The 18,681-nt window shown below is 45.8% G+C and overlaps 4 protein-coding genes and 1 non-coding gene across 5 annotated transcripts; 1 reads left to right on the top strand and 4 right to left on the bottom strand.

The window, feature by feature from the left end:
* Positions 1 to 319: 319 nt before the first annotated feature.
* On the bottom strand, positions 320 to 1,879 carry BYT42DRAFT_561496 (Ima1 N-terminal domain-containing protein). The gene is made up of 5 exons (XM_051567371.1): positions 1,683 to 1,879; positions 1,567 to 1,624; positions 1,383 to 1,504; positions 1,048 to 1,315; positions 320 to 983 (listed from the first exon to the last, which is right to left on the bottom strand). Exons 1-5 carry the CDS (start codon positions 1,869 to 1,871, stop codon positions 514 to 516), a joined length of 1,107 nt encoding a protein of 368 aa, XP_051426662.1. The 5' UTR covers positions 1,872 to 1,879; the 3' UTR covers positions 320 to 513.
* Positions 1,880 to 1,916: 37 nt separating this feature from the next.
* On the bottom strand, positions 1,917 to 3,852 carry BYT42DRAFT_561493 (S-adenosyl-L-methionine-dependent methyltransferase). Its single transcript, XM_051567370.1, has 6 exons — positions 3,610 to 3,852; positions 2,978 to 3,190; positions 2,797 to 2,919; positions 2,508 to 2,726; positions 2,298 to 2,429; positions 1,917 to 2,236 (listed from the first exon to the last, which is right to left on the bottom strand). Exons 1-6 carry the CDS (start codon positions 3,697 to 3,699, stop codon positions 1,991 to 1,993), a joined length of 1,023 nt encoding a protein of 340 aa, XP_051426661.1. The 5' UTR covers positions 3,700 to 3,852; the 3' UTR covers positions 1,917 to 1,990.
* A 228-nt stretch (positions 3,853 to 4,080) lies between these two features.
* BYT42DRAFT_632090 (peptidase family C78-domain-containing protein) lies at positions 4,081 to 5,644 on the top strand (the record flags this gene model as incomplete). Its single annotated transcript, XM_051572460.1, has 3 exons — positions 4,081 to 4,213; positions 4,260 to 4,526; positions 4,597 to 5,644. 3 exons carry the CDS (start codon positions 4,081 to 4,083, stop codon positions 5,310 to 5,312), a joined length of 1,116 nt encoding a protein of 371 aa, XP_051426660.1. The 3' UTR covers positions 5,313 to 5,644.
* A 6,535-nt stretch (positions 5,645 to 12,179) lies between these two features.
* BYT42DRAFT_t42 lies at positions 12,180 to 12,251 on the bottom strand. Its single transcript has one exon. It is a non-coding gene; the product is annotated as a tRNA-Glu (tRNA).
* Positions 12,252 to 14,299: 2,048 nt separating this feature from the next.
* BYT42DRAFT_561474 (uncharacterized protein) lies at positions 14,300 to 16,861 on the bottom strand. Its single transcript, XM_051567369.1, has one exon. The coding sequence runs from the start codon at positions 16,799 to 16,801 to the stop codon at positions 14,342 to 14,344; it is 2,460 nt and encodes an 819-aa protein (XP_051426659.1). The 5' UTR covers positions 16,802 to 16,861; the 3' UTR covers positions 14,300 to 14,341.
* Positions 16,862 to 18,681: the final 1,820 nt, after the last annotated feature.

The raw sequence follows: 18,681 nt of genomic DNA, 5'->3' as shown, positions 1-18,681 counted from the left end.
CCGTCTACTTCACTATCTTCATTATCTAATGGATACATTTGATGTTCTACAGGCTGAGATTCCGGCCCTGCTTCCGGTTGCGGCTCCGGTTGCGGTACACTGTCGTCCATGAAAGGGTCATCGTCATCAGAAAACCGGTCTTCCGAATGATATACATCGGATGGAATATATCGCGCTGCTTCAGCAGAAGTTTTGTTGATCTTTGTGACTTTTTCCGATGTGAATGCTTGCAAATTGGAGTACGTTCGTTTAATTCCTTTAAGCGTTCCAAGATTTCCTATCCTTTTTGCTGGCCATTCTGCAGCTGCAACACGTACGAAAAGAATCGAGAAAATCAACAACTTTAATGGTGGTTAATACACCATTTTTTCATGGAACGAACGATCATTTTCAGCTTACCGTGGTGTATGCAATCGAAAAATAAAAATAGACCGAAGGGACGAGTTCTCCCTTTGCATAATTTGAAATCGGAATCACGAGTAGACGCGCAATAAATAACAACGATTGAATAAACTACACAGAAGAATTTAGAGTTGACGGATTCCACCAGTATAATTGAACCATCCAACCCAAAATTACCTTGTAGGTGGGCCAGTGACGAACTCGAGCATTGTCCTGGACAAAGGTTTTTGAAGCGCGAGGATGCCAGTAGATCGCAAACCACGATATTATCCAAACAATGTAAAGTAAGGATATGTTATCAAAGGCCATCGCACAATCGTCAACAACTTCCGATGTGGATCGATCATACAAAATTATACACTTGGACGACTGCCACATGGTTTTGACCGCATCCTTGACGTTTGTTAGCGCTGCCATTCCACAGCTGGATGCCAAAGTGGTTGCCACATTCGTTTCGAATCCCCGTTGCCATAAATCCACCAAAACGGTTGACATTGATGACCATGCAGACTTGTAAAATTCTATGCTCGTCCATTGATTATTCGTAGTGTAATTAGGTTGTGTACGTGGGTATAAGAACGCTATATAATCATTATAATAAGTAACGTGAGAAGGCACAAGGCGCATTCTAGCCGCTGTCGTTACCGAGAATGCAAAAGAGGACTGTGAGACTATGGGATAGAAACCACAGTAGGCCTTGCATGGTGTATTGGAATTTTGAAGGTCGTTTAGGTGATTTTGTTTGCAAGCTACGGTGTAGTTTTTCGTTAATTCGCCTTCGTCGCAGATCAGCTCGTTGTTCCGCCAGCAGATTTTCCACTTTTGCCTGACACTCTTCACACAATGGATTCTTTTCTTGCAGCGATGCTTTATAAGCATCTGCCGTTTTTACGTAGTAGTCGTATTTGGGATCCTGAGAGAGTGGAACGTTTAACTCTTTTAACTGATCAAAAGGTTTTGTCGTTCGGTGTTTTGCTTACATCTTCGTCTCTAATGTATTCACTCATTAACTGATAAATGAGGATCTGATTGCTTTGACAGTTTTCGCAAAGGGTACGTGATTGCCTTCTTTCGGGCAAATGTCTCTGCGGTATCGGTGTCACTAAAAATGGAAGCATGAGCTATTGGAGAGATCTTGTCAACCGTTGTCCACTGTAACTGTACCTGGATGATTAAGACTAGCATTGTACATAACAGGAAGAGTATCTACAATATCCCCATTCTAAAGGCAGGATTGCCATTAGTGACCATGACAGACAAAATCGAGCCATCCGACTTACTTGATCTTTCACATTAACGTTTTCACATTTATCGCAATACCAGTATTGCTCTGTTTGTTTCCCACCGGGAAGCAAATATGAATCTTGATTGCAATACCAGCAATTGACTTTCGTGGGTAAGTCGCTGAGGCCCAAATAGCCAAGCAGCGAAGTGCGCCAGGGTCGTTTGTGGGTTATGTGTTTATTCATGAAAAAAGGGAATAAAAGAAGGTAAATTTCTGATGCTTATTCGGGGTTCAAGAAGCGGAGTTTATTGCGTCGCGGATCTTTTCCGTGTCCAAGGTGGGCAGCCAAATAGAAATGTTTTTTTATTCTTTCAGCAAATACTTCATTAACTCTGCTACTAATCGCACATTGATGCTGTTCCCAAGTGTTCGATATTGTTGTTTTACAGAGCTGGTGCTGGGAAATTCAAAGTGAGAAGGGAATCCCATTAAATTAGCGACCTCTCGAGGAGTGAAATAGCGCAACTTCAATGAATGCAGCAGTGACAGTTGTTTCTTCGTATCTTTGCTATCCCGGGCTTCTATTGCTTGTTCAAATGTCGAAGAAGTCTAGAGACGACATTTTCATGATTAATTAAGTGCATAGCCTCACCTACACTAGCTTACTTACATCTGCTTTTTCGTTCATTTGCAGAATAGATCCTGTGCCTTGGGCGTAGTGATAGTAACCTTTTGTAAAGCAACAGCTACGTCGGCTGTTGGGTTTGATGATGTCAAATACATGGCCGTTTTTACTGAGCACCTAAACAAAAGTTTTTGTCACGAATTTAATCTCATTGAACACAAAAGTATTCTGTGGTGCCGGTTTTTTTTCTCTTACTTTATCTGGGACCAGAAATTGATCGAGATTATCCACTTTCACCAGATAGTTGGAGACAGGTTCTATCGAAGAGGCAATCTTGTCGGCCAGTTCCTTTTCTATATTAGCGGTTGTCAAACGAAAATCTACAAATGCTTCGGACATCTTATCGGATAGTGGTATATAGTTGATGATCGTATCTGTTGGCGAACTAGCAAATTTCAGTGGCCTTAATTTGGCCTGCAAAAATCAAATCCACATGAGTTGTTTTCTAGAAAAGTCCAGTTGAAATTAAGAACTGCTTACTGACCAACATGTAATATCGCATACGCGAATTGGGAATCCCCAATTGTAATGGCGTGAGTAAAAATTCCTGAAAAGCATAGTTGCACTCTTTCAGTTTTTCTGCCAGCATATCGCGCGAATCCGATTCCTAAACACCCGGTCACTGTTAGCAACAATCCAAGCAGCCTCTCCTTGCCTAGAGTTACCTCGAAACCTTTCACATTCTCCAGCAAAATGTACTTAGGTTTATGCTCCATTTCACCCAGTACTTCTAGTAAGTGAAGAAAACTTTTTGCTCGACCGTCTTGACTGCCTTGCTTCAATCCGATTCGCGTATATGGTTGGCAAGGCGGTGACATTGTCCACACATCCGCCGCTATCTTGTCATAATATTCGGTCGATAGAGTTTCGATCAGGTGCTGATAAACAAAAAAGAACCGAAACGTTTACAAATGATCGCACTATGGAAGTTCGATTTCTTCTTACCTGCCCGATCAATTTTTTGCCAAAATTATGGCTATAGACCTGTGCCTTTTAGTATCGAGACTAGGCGAAAATTTTTCCTTGCCACTTACTTCATTGGCCACGGTATTAATGTCGAAAGCTTTCAGGATTTCGTGATCCCAGCCTGCGACATCAGCTGCATAGTGCTAAGAAACAAGCGAACCTTAGTTCCAAAACGACCAAGTTCAGTTGATGTAAGTACGCACCATTCCACCAATGCCTGAATAAAACTCTAGCACCCTCAATTTTGACATGAGAAACTAACGAGCAAATCTGATCTGTGTTCAACTCAACGGTGACAGATTATGCGCTCTTACGGTCAGTAAATTTTTACTCGGAACAATGTGACGGTTGTACCGGTACCAGGTCTTTTTTGCACACTCCGGAAAACATGCGGATGATCCAAAACTGTGAGCAGTGCCATCATGCAGTATAGGCAACAATGCTTTGCAACAATTTTGTAGATAGATGGGTTGACTTCCCATTGAAAATAAGTAGTGGTTTTCCAATGGGTGAACAGAGTGAGGGATGGGAAAAATTTCAGCAGAAATTTCTGCAGCAGGACGGCTGTGCCTGAGGCTGCGCACACTTCTATGCTTTCACAGCGATACTGCTTCTAATGACTATTGTAACGGAAGCAATAAATCAGCCACTTCCAGATTCCTCAACTCCGGGTTTTGAAGAGGACCAAGAGGTAAACTTTGAAATGGCGGCAACAGAGTAGAATATTAGCTAGGTACACTGTGGGGTGGCGCCAACAGAAAACTGTTTCCACTCATTGCTTATCAATGGTTTATACCATGGCATGGTTCATCAGTCCATTACAGATGACCAATCGTCACAGAGAATCACAGAAACCTCAACGGACACATTGAATTTCGTTCCTGAGGAAATATGGGAGTCGTTGAATGCGTTGAAGCCTAGTTCTCGAACAGCATGTGAGGAAAATTGTTGGATGGTGTTATCTGACTGGTTACTGACTAGTCGTTTCCGCAGCTGTTATTCCGCAGTTGATCCCTCAATTCAGAGAACTTTACATCCAAGGAGTCACCACTTGCGCTTACTTGTGCAGTCTCTCTGTGGATCATGTAGCCACAGGATTGCTAGATTTAGGGTGGGGCTGCGGCTACAGAAACTGTCAGATGCTGTTAACATACGTGGAAGCGTATCAAAAACCGTATTCCCGTATTATACGTCATATACCTGATATAGAAGGACTACAGATCCTGTTAGAAAAAGCTTGGGCAGACCGTAAGTGCATTTCAAAAATTCAAAGTTGTCCGAAGCCTCTGATCATTAATCGACAACATCTTCTTATTAGAATTTGATCCTCAGGGAGCCGAGCAATTAAAGCATCGAGTTCATAGAACCCGAAAATGGATTGGTACCACGGAAGTTTACACCATTCTCACGTACCTTGGCATTCGATGCAGTATCGTCGATTTCGCTACACCAAGCGGTCCAAATAACGCTCATGATGCATTGTTTGACTGGGTCCAACGCTATTTTGAGGGTGCAGATACTGACATTGTGCCAGCAGATACAGAGAAAACGGAACAGCATACGACAATTACAGACCGACCACCTATTTATTTGCAACATTCAGGCCATAGCAGAACTATCATCGGTATTGAAGTATTACCGGATGGCAAACGAAACCTGCTTATATTTGATCCCGGAAAACGTGTTCCACAAGCCAACCACACAGAGAAATCCTCAGCCGATGCAAAAGTTCCAGACAAAGTGGACTCAATGAGCGATCCCGCAGCGAAACCTTCTTCAACCGTTAGTGGCGGCAATGGCTGGTGGTTTTTCTCCGGCTGGATGAATTGGCAACCTTTATTCGGTAATAATTTGCGTAATATTCGAGTCGATTCCAAAACGATCTCGCGGAACAAGCAATATCAATTGCTAGTTCTCGGCGATATAAGCAGCTCTAGTAATACGTTACCTTGGACCGATGCGCGTGGCTACATATTGGATGCTCAAGAACGAGAACAAAGAAAGAAGATCACAAGCGTCATTGGAAGTCGATAATGTACCCTATACCTTGACTCTATCATAGCATAACAATAATCCTACTATGCGTTTTATGCAATCACAAATAGAATCGCATGAATCTGTGGACAAAATACTAAGGCTGCTTGCCATCTGCACGGTAGGGTCGCAAAAATGAGATTGTCGGTTGTCTGATACGCCAAGCAACGGTTGCTATTGAGAAAGAAGATCAGATAAACAGGGCAATCATGGGAGACCATATCCAATTAGCAGTGCAATTGAAAGATGCATATACAGAGTCAATCTCGGACCACGGACAGTGGTACGATCGAAGGTGGAATCCATCAAAGAACATTACATTACAGATTTTTTCGAAACCCATCATAAACTACGTCTCAATAACTACTTTCAAGTCAAGTGTGCGACAAAACTAAACTGCCCACACGGATACTTACATCAAGGAAAATACTATTTTTTTGGAAAATGTTTGTCGATCTACGGCACAAACGTCGGCCGTGCTACGCTTCCTGCGCGCAATTTTACCATGTTTTTCCCAAGTGGTTTTTTATAGTAGTATTATGTTCCATGGATCCCAGGGCGAGCAATAGTCCGCAACGGACGTATGTTAACTCACCCTTTCAAAAAAAATCTTTTACTTTACTTTTAAAACTAAAAGAATATTCACAAAGGAAAGAACAAACTTTCCTGACGGGAGCAGGCCTATCGACAGTTTGCTTTGGGCACCTGGAATGCAGATGGACAGCGAGTTTAGGAGCATGACTAAAAATGGGACACTGAGCGATCACCATGAGTGCGGAAAAGTATCGCCATCAGAAACAGCAGCAAAAGTAAACCAGAAATCGGAGACCAATCGCGAAGCACCAACCAGAAGGAAAAAGAGAAACACGCAGAGAGGTTGAGGTACAGCGGGTCGGAACGGCGAATCAACGCGCGCTCACGGGGCATACAAGGGACCACAATTTTTAGGCGCGCGGCAATTGACATCTGCACTATATCGGAACACGAAAGGGCGGGATCGGAGTCCTTTTACACGTCATGGGGCTTGGCCCAAAAAATTCTTATAAAAGGAGCCCATTTCGATAACAACCCCCACCGGCACCGAAAAAAGTGCCAAAAAGAGATTCCCCAACGGGGAATTGAACCTTTATAATATTATTCGTGGGGAAATTTGGTCAATGATCGGCACTATGTGATGAAAAACCTAAAACTCAAGGAGAGGGAAGGAAAGGATGTGGTGATCCTGCCAGAGAGAGGCCTATTGACAGATGCCCTAGCACCGGGAATGGGAATGGGCAGAATGTGGGGGTGTGAAGAAGAACGAGCAGAAAGCAGTGGGTAAGATAGGAAACTTGGAGAGACGCGAGGGCGTGAGCGAAATCTATAGAAGAGTAAATGTTAAGTGCAGGTGGTTAGCGAGAGCTGGGATAAACAAAGCATTATCGACGGAGAGGAACAGAGTTCGAGCCAGTAGCAACACCAATGGAGTGGCGAGGTCCAGAGAAGGTCCGTGCGCAGCGTTGTGCCCAAAGTTTATGGCCGAAACGGAGAACATCGCAAACAAGCCAGCGGTGGAGACGAGGGGCGTATTTAGCCTTGCAGCCTAGGGATCGAAGGATCTTGTCGTTGTTGGCCCAAGTACCACCGACATCACCGAGGACGAAAGCATCGAGAGTCACCGAGTAGCCAAGATCGACATATAGCTGTTTTAAGGGTGTGTATTTGTTGATCTTTTTCGCCCGAGCAGCGTCGAAGCAGTTGGAGTCGGCCGTGGCGTGTGTGGCGCTTTGCGCAGTGATGGTGACATCATAAATCAGGACAGTTTTGGCCGTTACGTTGACGATCACAAGATCAGGGCGGAGACGGTCACTGTTGATCAGCGGTGGGCAAGCATTGACGGTGATAAGCGCATCCGGGTTGTTGTAACGGGCAGCACTGGCGAGACGGTTGAGCACTTTGTCATGACGTTCGGTTTGCACCCGTTTCGATTGTTCATCGCCACAGAAACAGAGGAGGTGGTGGATATCCTCTTCACGGCCACAGGCAGCACATTTATCGTTGCTCTGGAAGCGCCAGCGCATACGGTTGACGTTGGTAGGCATCATATCCAGTCGACTTTTGACGGCGAAGCTATAGGCGGCAGGGTACAGGTCGTCGGTGCGGATCCAAGCGTTGGAGGCAGGGTGTTGCAGGGTGGAAACGGTATGGCCTTGGATAGGTTGACGTTGCCACTCGGCAAGGAGACGCTGTTGACAAAGTCGTTTGAGTTTCCCTATTGTGGTACGCTTCATAGGTCGTCGGTTGTCAGTGCTGGAGGGAGTGGGCGTTGGTAAGATGAAACTGAATTTGTTAGAGTTAGTGGTGTTCGAGTTATCATCATCCGAAAGGAGTTCTATATCGCAGCCGATATGGCGAATCGCAGAGACAACGTTGGCGGTAGGGTCGGCGGTATCGCGATAGATGCGTTGTTTAAGGTGCTCATATTTGCCTTGCAAGTAGGCCAAGATGTGTTCGTCCGTGAGCTGGTTCGTAGGGAAATCCACAGTATCGCGAGTGTTAGGAGGATGATAACGAATGGAAAGCAACGTGCGAATTTCCTGGCGAATAACAGATCTGACAGCTGGATCACGCGAGTTGAGAAGACACACGACATGTGCGGCTTGAGTGCTTGCTGCCCAGTCGACGGGATCATAGAATCCTAAGCCGCCATTTTCCACGGGTGTGTGAAAGGCCGCACGAGACGAGCTTCTCGGCATCTTGGTGTAGTGGCAGATGGTGTGACGAAGGAGACGACCGAACTGGTTGGCTTGGTAGTTCCCGAGACCATTGAGACGAATGTAGTATTCGATACGCGGTAGAATAAAGGTCTTGAGAGCGTGGTGTTTCTGGAATATACGTAAGCCTGAGCGAGCAATGATGGTCATGTCTTTCTTGAAGTCGGCGAGTAACTGGCGATAGGATCGGAAGAGACCAGAACGTTGGAGCCCAACAGAGTTACCGAGATATTTCCAGTCATCTGTGAGAGCAACACGAGGAATGCTCGCACCATGGTAGGAAAGAAAGATGTTGTTATCATTGCGGCGTCGGTTTCGTCGACCATCGGGGAGTGTCCCAGAGAAGCAGGTTTTGGTGGCGTTGACAGTGTAGCCGTGTTCATCCATAAATGAGATCACTGTTCGGTGCAAGCGTCGAAACTCGGACGGGTCATGCGACAAGATTGTGAGATCATCAGCAAGGAGTAGGTGATTGTGGCGAAGATCTGTTCGTGTCGATAAGGCGTTGAGTCGATGCGAGAGTAGAAGCAAGCAGAGTGAGAAAATTATGGGTGACGCGGGATCCCCTTGTTTGGTGCCGCGATGTAGGTTGACAATCGGTGAAGGGCCAGCAGGCGTAGCAATCCAGCAGCCAATGGAATCGTACAAGCTCATAACAATGCGGGTCGAGCGGTCATCGAGACCAGCGTAGCGAAGGGACTGTTGGATTTCAGTATGGGAGACACTGCCAAACGCATCCTTGAGATCGTACGAGCAAACGTACAGAGGCAGAGCGGTTCGGCGTGCATGGCGGATGGTGGCGTGAAGATAGTAGTCATGTTCGATACAGCCAGGGGTCCGCATGAAACCTTTTTGGTTGTGAGGCATACGGGGTTCGACGATCGTGCGTAGCAGTCGGTCAAGAGCACCGGAGTAAAGCTTGGCGGCTGAGTTTTGGAGTGCGATTGGGCGCCAATTGTTGGCATCAGTAAGGTCACCTTTCTTGGGTAAGAGGATCGTATGAGACAAGCGCCAGTGCGTAGGAATCCAGCTAAGTTCGTAGCATCGTTGCGAAATGGCCAATAGCCAGCGACGGAGACAAGGGAAAAGGCCCCAAACCTTGTACGGTATACCATCGAATCCGGGCGACGAGTTTTTGTTAAAATGTTTAATGACATCGTCGATGATACTCGCGGTGATAGTGCCGAGAGAGATGGTGGGTTGTTGAGGTTCAGGGAACGTCGATGCGGAAGTGTCGTTGTGGGTGGATGTTGCGCCATATTTCGAATCGAAATGAGCATGAACGTCAGCAGGTGAGAGCCTACAGCGAGCAGGTGGGGTCGGATCCAAAAGTTGGTCGATTGTCTGTTTAGGGCGGTGGCGGTAACGATGGAACAATGATGTCGCTGCGGAACCGGCTCGGATATTTTGGCGTTGACGGATCAAGCGGCGTCGTGCAGGGCCTGAAAGCGAGCGGTCATTATTCAAACGATCCGTTATGGCATCGACGTCGGTCATGGCTTGTAAACCATCGGATTCAGAACGTGGTTGGGTTGGACGTGTATAGTCCGCCAGAAGCGAGTACAAACGATCGTGGAAACGATTGTTTTTGGCATCAATGTCGTCGTGAGAGTCGGAAGGTAAAATCAAATTGGTCTCGACGAGTTCCATGATGGTTAGTTCTAATGCTTTTCTGGCTTCGACGTTCGGAAAGTATGGCAATTTAAGCGCACGACGAGGAACACGAGTGGACATGACTTCTGAGATAGGAGGGTAAATCCCGGGATTGTGGGGCCGCCATGGCTGTATCGAAGGTGCATCAATGTCCATCAGAGTCGAAGGAGCTGCATGAGATGGTAAAAAGGTAGTGGGGGCAGCTATCGGAGAGGACATGAGTTCATCAGCGGGCGAGGGTGCAATCGAGGGGATGTGCTCAGTAGTAACATCGTGAGTCTCAGCAGTGGAGCAATTCATAGGTGTGGGTAGAGAAGTGGCCAAAACGGTAGTGCCAGCGGCGGGAACAAGAGCAGTGGGGACATGCGCAGAAGGAGCATCAGGCTGTCTGGAGTAGTCGAGCCATTGTTGAAGCCGTGAGTCTATGGATGCGGGCGACATGGCGCGATTATTTGGCTGGGAGCGTTGGAGGCGTCGTTGTTGGGTGTCATTGTGGAGAGCAGCAACGAGATCAGAGTCCAGGCTGGAGACAGAGTTGTCGTCAGAAAAATAATCGGCGGCAGCCGGGCGGGAAGCTGGTACTTCCTCCGAGGCGACGAGAGCCAATGGTGAAGGAGGGGTGGAAGGAATTGCTGGGATCGATGGCTCAGGAGTTGGTGACATTGAGATGTGAGTCATGGAGCGACAACGTGGCGGACTGGGAGCTGGTGCACGAGAGGCAATATTGGCAAGCATAGCAAGAGCAGTTGCTGCAGTATCGGCCGAGATTGGGGGTGCAAGGTTAGCAAAGGCATCCGTACAATCATCGGGATCAGCAGTAGACACACGGGCAGGGGTCGGGGGTGGTCGAGGGACTGGAGCTCCATCGATGTTAGCGACACGAGGACAACGATGTCCTTGGAAATCAGGTTGAGGCGAGCGAAGGGCCATAGGCCGTTTTCCAAGCACACTGGCTGTAAGGCGAGGGCTGGATTCGGGAGTCCTAAAAGGCGTACTGATCGGTGAAGTCGATGGTGGCGTGCCGTAGATCGCATCGTTTACAACTGAATCATCATCGTTATCGAGAAGGTTACTATCAGCGGCGGCAGCTTCGTCGAGAGTATCAGCAGTGGGGGCGACATTAGTGGTAGATGAGCGCGGCTGAGCAATGATGGTGGCAGCGTCGGTCTCATTGGCATCCGTTGAGGGAGGAGTAGAGGCGATGGCCGGTTCATTGGCTTGACGTGTAGCTTTGAGCTGGGAGACAGCAGCGTTGACGATGTTCGGATGTTTCCAGATGTGTCGTTGTTGCAGGTGTTGTTTGATGGTTGGTAGGTCCCATCCGACGTCGCCAATGACTTCTTTGAGCGTGTTGAGATCAGAACCCGCAATGGGAAGACGCCAGGCGCCCGCCATAGCCTCGATAAGACCAGGATGGGTAGCTCGGTGAGAGTCTAGTTCGTGACGAGGGAAGTTTTGCTCGCAACCATGGCAAAAAGCCAGGGTGTCGTTGTCATCGGAGTTGTTTGGGTCGCCGTTGCAATCATACCTGAGGTGATGAGAAAAGTTGAGCTTATCGACATCAGCGAAGCCGCAGGAGCGTGGGCAAGTCCAGACGATACGCAAGAATTTGTGGTGAGTGGTTGTATAGTGTTCTTGCAAGCGCGAGGGGTTGTTGTATAGTCGTTGACAGACGGGACAGGAAAACGATGTCGATGTCGTGGGAGCAGGGAAGTCGTCAATAGGTAGATTACCGGGACCAGGGCGGTGCAATGGCGGAATGCGTAGAGCGTGCGGTTCAAAAAAGTTTCGAACGCAGGGATGCTGGACAAAGTCAGAGCGGGAACCAAAAGTGCGCGGACAATCGTAGCAGTGCCAGACAACGGTGCATTTGATGCGGTGCTTTTTCGTACAATGCTGAGCGAGCGATCGGCTGGTGAAATAGGTGCCTTTGACGGGGTCAGGACATACTGGACAAAGAAAGTATTCAGAGTCGGCATGACCGGTGACAGGAAGGCCCATGGATACGGCGATAGGGGGCATTGGGGCACAGACGGTGACACAGGGGAGCGTAGTCTAAAGCTGGAGCTGTTTGGGTGGCGGCACAGGAAAAGTTTTTTTCGGTTTTGATAAACAATGGCCAAGAGAGTGTGTTGCCAGGCGGGAATGTCGAAAAGTCGATATGCGCAGAAGTGGTTGTACCGGTTCGGCGTTCGAGGATTCGAGAGAGATCGGGATAAGCTATGATAATTAATTAAGTCGCGCTGTCGATTTACGAAAGAGTTCGTCGATAGGGCGCGCGAAAGTTGGTATTGTCGTCGGTGATTCCGAGATGGCGGAATGAAGGGCGAAAAAAAAGTGCTATTCCTGTGAAGATACCGGGTTGCAAGTGGTATCAGAAGGTGCGTAAAGAAGTGTACTTTCTGGAAGGTGCAAAAAATAAATGCGTTTAGATGCTCGAGATCGCAAAAAATCAAAAAGTTTCCCCAACGGGGAATTGAACCCCGGCCACGACGGTGAGAGCGTCGGATCCTAGCCACTAGACCATTGAGGAGTTAATATTTTGTGAAAACCAAAGTTGTGTAAGCCTCGGCCGACTGCCTTTTTCGGATTTCCCTTGTTCTGGTTAATTTCTGTGGTTGCCTGAATTCGTTGGTCTTTTCCCTTTCTTTTGGTGTTTCTCCCGTGGTGCTATGATGTTTGGGCGATGAAATATCGATCGATTTGTCGGTTCCTTCTTTTTCAGAAGCGGAGTGTGAATTGGAAGTCCCGTTCGATTTTTCGTGAAGTTCGTTTAACGATCTGAAATTATCTTATGATCATTACGCGTTCTGACGATGACTCAAACCATGATTATTTCTATTGTTCTTACATATTATGTAATCCCTTAGTTAAGAAACTATAGTACGGTGAAAGTATTTAAATGTCTTTTAGAAATTTCTGTATCTATATCCAAAAAGCTTTTGTCTTTTGATCTCTTATTCTGGGAATACATCTTTTCGAAGATACACTTTGGACTAGCGCCTACATTTTTGGAAGTCTCTTTGGAATAGTCTGATAGTTTTTACAGTCGGCTATCACCCTATTCGGATTTACAGTAACAAGAAGTTAGTATTCGGAGGAAGAACCATGGAAGTTCTGAAGCTAATCTTCTCTGTTCTGAATATTCTTTCTTTGGGTTACTCTTGCATCAATTTGGTTACCACTCTCCCACCACACTCCACAATTTATAAAATTGCTTAGTGCACTATGATCAAGTAGATCACGTGGCAATTTTCTCGATTCTGATTGGCGGACATGGTGGATACTTGCCATTTAAGTAACTATCCGGAACCCTGCTTGGGTTTTCACATGATTTTTTGATCTGATAGACTTCATATCATTTGGCTGTTTTTTATGTTGAAGGGAAAAAATAACTCTGTATCATTGCTGAATGGTCATTCTTAATATTGAATGGCTGCTTGGCTTTCCCTCGAATAAAGTAGTTGGGAAAGCATTTTTGCTTTCTTGAATTTAATGGTTCGATTTTCCTGTTCGGGGCCGAATGATAAATATGGTTTTCATTATTTGAGTGGATATTCTTGCCAGGCTCCAGAAGCTGTGGACTAGAAATAAGAGACCCTAGAATTGTAAAGGATTTTCGGTATTTATTTTCAATCGTAATCAGGCGTAAGATGTTTCTGATGCTTCGGATGTCTCGCGTCCTGCTCATCATTCCGATAGCAAGCAAGTATTCCACGAGAAATCGTTATTATGGGTTAATTCGGTTCAGGAAGTTGAGAAATCTGATTTCAGTTTGTTGTTGCCAGGGAAGATGAAGACTCATGTATAAGGGGGAAATTAGGAAAAGTCTAAGCGCGCGATTTTACGCGTCTTAATTTAAGGTAGAATATATATACTTGTACAGTTACGTACATACTACCATTATGACAGAGAATGTCTCTTTGCGAAAACCTGGGTAAGTACAGGGAAATCATACTTATTTGTGTGGCGTTAACAATGCAGAGAGAGGCACGACAAAAACATTGTGGCCAGTGGAAATGGGGAACAGCAGCATGCACGTAGAAAATCAAAGAATAAGGAGATATGTGAGGTCGGATTAGTCGAGGGTACAGCTATTGACCTTTGCAGAAAACATGAACTCCCACAGAAACCACCTTCATAATAAGAAAGTAAGGAATAAATTTCGGAAGTATTACCTGCCATCAACAACACTCCATCCAAATAGATGGAGCTTCACAAGACAATGATCAGCTAGTTCTGCATGTGCTGCCTTCTTTAAGTGGGTCAGCTGGTGCCAAAGTATTACAGAAATATTAATCAGAAAACAACTTCCATTAATACGTTCACATGATATGTCGCATGCTCAGGATAACAAGTACAACTGAATTACAATGCATTACCGTTTCTCGATCTTCAATGTTACCACTTGAAAGACAGCTGGTTTATTGCTCCGTTCATCTTTGCCTGCCGGTTGTCATGGTCAACGTCAAGAAATTTCGACCAATTCGTACCTGTCAACGACTGGCCCATTGAACTGTATACAACCAAAGATATGATTTTTGAAGAAGACAAGCAAAGAAAAAAGAAAATAAAAGATTAGGATGATATACACAGCTGAGGGTAGGGGAATTTATTAGACGTTTAAATTGTATGTACTTGCAAATCTTTATGCTGTTCAATTTTAAAGATACGCTTTTTCAGATCTTGGAAATCACTCGTATCTATGGTTGTTCCAAGATCCCGATTCAGTAGTTGAAGTATTTTCTTTGCGCGTTGAATGTCTCCTTTCTTGGCCCAGCCAAGTGCAATGAGGGTGTAAATTTCTTGATTTGGCTTGATACACCGGGTGCGCATATGGTTGAATAACCGATCCGCCAGTTCCAAATGTTCAGGCTTCTTGAGTAAACCATCAAGGAGGACTTTATACGTCATGTAATCAAACTTAATCGTTTGTCCTTTCGCGTATGGAAACAGTGCACCTCGGTCGTTTCGTAGAAGGATTTTGGCGGCAGTGGTCGGTTGATTCTGCTCGACCAAACGTGTGAAAGCAATGTTGTTGATCCAGGCTTCATCGTAGAATTTCGAATCGGGGTGGTTGACAAGTTTGTGCAGCAGCTCCTTTTCCACAAACGGATCGGCGTCTTTGTAAATATCGGTAATCGTTCGTAGGGTGGTCTGATCGGGCGGTACATTGACAAGACGCATATGCTTCAAGATTTCCATGATTTTCACCAAATCAGTGGGACCGTGTTCCATTGCAACCGTGCGTACCAAAAGGTTGAAATCCACGGTATCCGGTCCGGCAGTTTTGGTGACAATAGACTGGAATGTCGCTTTAGCCGCTCTGACATCTCCCGCAGCGACATACGTTGACATCAGCGAAGTAAGAGCCTTGTGGGATAAAGGTACTTGGACGTTCTCGCTCATTTGAATTAGTTTGCCAAAAAAATCCAAGTTACCGGTCTGCGCACAAACAGCGTAAAGAGCATTGAGGATATCCCGTCGAGGGGGGGTGCTTCCACGAAGCGCTTCCACAAGGTGATCAAAGATCGTTTTGGCCGTCTCGAGTTGCTTGGAGTAGAGTAGGCACCTCAGTACGTCGCCGTATGTCTTCTGTGTCAAAGCTGACGGATGGACGGATTTCATACGATGGTACACGCGCACAACGTCGATAAAAAGCTTTCTTTTGGATGCTCCCGATATCACATCCCGGTATTCTTCAGGTGCAAGCGCTATTCCGTTGGCTGTGGCAAAATCAATAATCTTCACTGCATGATGAGGACGCTTCGCGACTAAGAACCACCGAATGAGTCTCCTGGACGCATATTTATAGCTGTCGATATCCTTGCAGGAGGCTGTATCCTTGAGAACGTCGTGGGTGAATGAGAACTGCTGCGAGAAAACGGATTTATCCGCTAGTAGGCGAATGATCGGATCGACAGATTTAGTAAAATGAGACAAGTCCAATTCGCGTTTTCGATGGTAAAATTTTCTTGCGTCGTTCCAACGGCTATCGTGAATACATTGAAAAGCAAACACATTCAGTGCCGACTCCAAGATTTCACGATCGTCTCGCTTATGTGCAATGGTGGCGTGTAGTTTTGTAGCGTATGATTTGAGGACATCCGCATGCGTTTTCACCAACTGAACCGCTTTTTCTTGCTCTCCCAGGCGTAACCAACCATCGACCAAAGCACCAACAACAACTTCGCTCGGAGGCCACGCTTTCTCATCCTTCATTCGCTGAACCCATTTCTCCGCCAGATCCATTCGTTTCTCTTCTGCCAACAGAGCAATCATGTTGTCGTACATTGTCTGCGATATAGGCTCGTCCAACTGGTTCATCTGCTCGGATAGTTGATCCAGATCCCGGCCCTTTTTTGATTGTCTATACAGCGCTGTCAGAGTTTCGGCATCCTTGATCGAAAACTTGGCGTTCTCCGATGTCAAATTCTTCAAATCTTCCAACACGATGATTGCGTTTTCCACATTCAGATCTTCCAGAGGTTCACGATGCAGTGGGTGTAATATCTCTATTAGGGTATCAAAATCCTGGCTCGTCAGCTCATTAACCGCAGGAGTTAATCGTAGACGCTTGTATATATCCATGAGCATTTCGCTCTGCTTTCGTCGATGCTTCCAGAGACGGACATGCCGACTACGACCCTTTGGCTTTTGTCGAGGGGTACATTCGTTTTTCGACTGGTATAAAAGATCTCGTAGTTTAGTAACGAGCAATTCCGCATCAGCAGCTTCTTGGTTGAATGGCGGAGGAAGCAAGTCACCCCGAGTCGAGAAACAGGCATATTGTGAGCGCATCAGGAGACGGCGATGAGGAGCCACAGATAGTGGAGATCTCGAAAGTGAACCACTGGAACTCGAGAAAGCAAGAACGAGCAAATGACTCCATTTCGACAAGTATCGAGAATAAGCAGCGTGCTGAGAAAGCCGGGTAACGTCTCGTTTACTGTAAAAACGCATATTTCTCGATGACTCGATCCGCCTGGAAAGACAACTGCGACAAAGAATTTGAGCAGATGCAAAGAACCGCCATGTCTGCAAGCCTAAGCTTTCATTCTTGAGAGCTGTTTGAAATGGCATCAATGCATATAAGAACGGACTCGATCGACTCGCTTTGGGATTTGCGTGAGGGAAATAAAACTACCCGTTCCAAAAAACTGATGTTTTTCGCTGTTGTTGCTGTTTTGCGGCACTCGTGACGCAACTCTGTGACGGTTATTTTAGAGAGACGGCACAGGGAAACCGACCTTCATGAAGACGGCCACAAAAAATATGCCAGAATTACTGAAGATTTATTTGTTCCCTCCTTTAAAGTATCTGCAGGTCCAACCTCTATACTATCAACGTATTACCAACGTCTCTATTTCCCTTAAAATGCTATATCTTTTTGATTTGGTATTATGCGTCAACATTGCTGAAGCTGGATTTAGTGATGCCCTTTTCCGAGAAGCTGTTCGATCGGTTATATGAACAAATACACTGCACCGACGAATCTTGAAGAAGAAAACCAACATCATGAAAAACATTCATGAGAACGTGACTATGTGACGACAGAAGACTGAGCATGATTGGTGGTTTTTTTTTTTTTTTTTTTTTTTTTTTTTTTTTTTTTTTATGGTTTACAATCTTGATGGCGACCGGTCGGTAATGTTATTGAGTCAGTGGCAGGTTGGGATAAGTGCACAGCATGAGTATTCTTTATAGCAGCAACGTCTTTGTTTTCCATAATAAAAATAAATTTTCAAAGCTTCTGAAAAGCAATTTATTTATTGTCTGTATGGATGCTAAGCATAACACGTCCAAACTTCCCAATGGCAAGAGGGGATTTCTATATACCACTGTAGCCAAATGCCAAGTGACTGAGGGCCCCTTTGCTTTCTCCTCACCGTCAACTTCTTGGTTTTCTACTGAAAAAAAAGGACCACGCGAAACTCGGCCGTATCGTATTTTGACAGGGTTAAACATTTAATGAAGGGGCTCGTTACAGCAACGAGCGGGTTTCGGACGAATCAATAAATACATGGTTAAATCTCCCAGAATACCTACCATTATTAAAATGTTTGGGAGTTATGCGCGCTAATTTTCAGTCATAAGGCAGCCACTTGGGTTTTTGCTACATTTGTCGGCTTTGATTGGGAAATTTTTGAAATACAAATATTTATGATTGGTTGACAGACAGCTGTTGATCGGTCCGACCTTTGCGCTCGAATTTTTAACATGAAGCGTAAAGCTCTGGGAAGATCTAAAGAAGAACCATGTTTTGGAAAGAGACGTTACCCATGTACACACTGTGGAGTTTCAGAAGCGAGGCTTACCGCATCCTCATTTGCTTTGGTGCTACATCCGGAGGAAAAGCCGAGAACACTTGATGTCTATGATCGTATCGTGTGTGCCGAACTTCCGGACAGAGAGAGATTTCCTGATCTCTGCGACACCGTCAGCAGATGTATGATGCACGGTCCGTGTGGAACAACGCATCCGAGGTCTCCCTTCATGAAAAACGGCTCATGTAAAAAGCGTTACCCCCACTCCTTCAATGAAGCTACTATCGAAGATCACAGTGGTTACCCGTTATACCGTCGTCGCAACAATGGTGATTTTGTGGTCAAGAACCATGTCCAGTTGGACATAGATGGGTTGTTCCCCACAATCGATACCTCTGTGCAAGATATGACGCTCACATTAACGTCGAAATCTGTACTTCTCTGGAAAGCGTCAAATACCTGTACAAGTATGTTTACAAAGGCCACGATCGTGCTGCAGCAGCAATGTATCATGCCGACAATGACAGAAAATGTCAAGCTCCTGACCCGTTTGCGCTTTGGATGCAGTTCCGCCAGCATTTGGCAGAAGACTATATCCATTTTTGGAGCAATCAAAATCAAGACAATGATCATCAAATTGAGCCGCCCCAAATCGTGTACGATCGCGCTTTGCTGGGCATTGAAGAGCATCTGAAC

The sequence above is a fragment of the Radiomyces spectabilis genome (genome assembly GCF_025331425.1).
Source record: "Radiomyces spectabilis strain NRRL 2753 chromosome Unknown BYT42scaffold_3, whole genome shotgun sequence".
NCBI lineage: Eukaryota > Fungi > Mucoromycota > Mucoromycetes > Mucorales > Radiomycetaceae > Radiomyces > Radiomyces spectabilis.
This window is presented reverse-complemented; position numbering and strand designations above follow the sequence as displayed.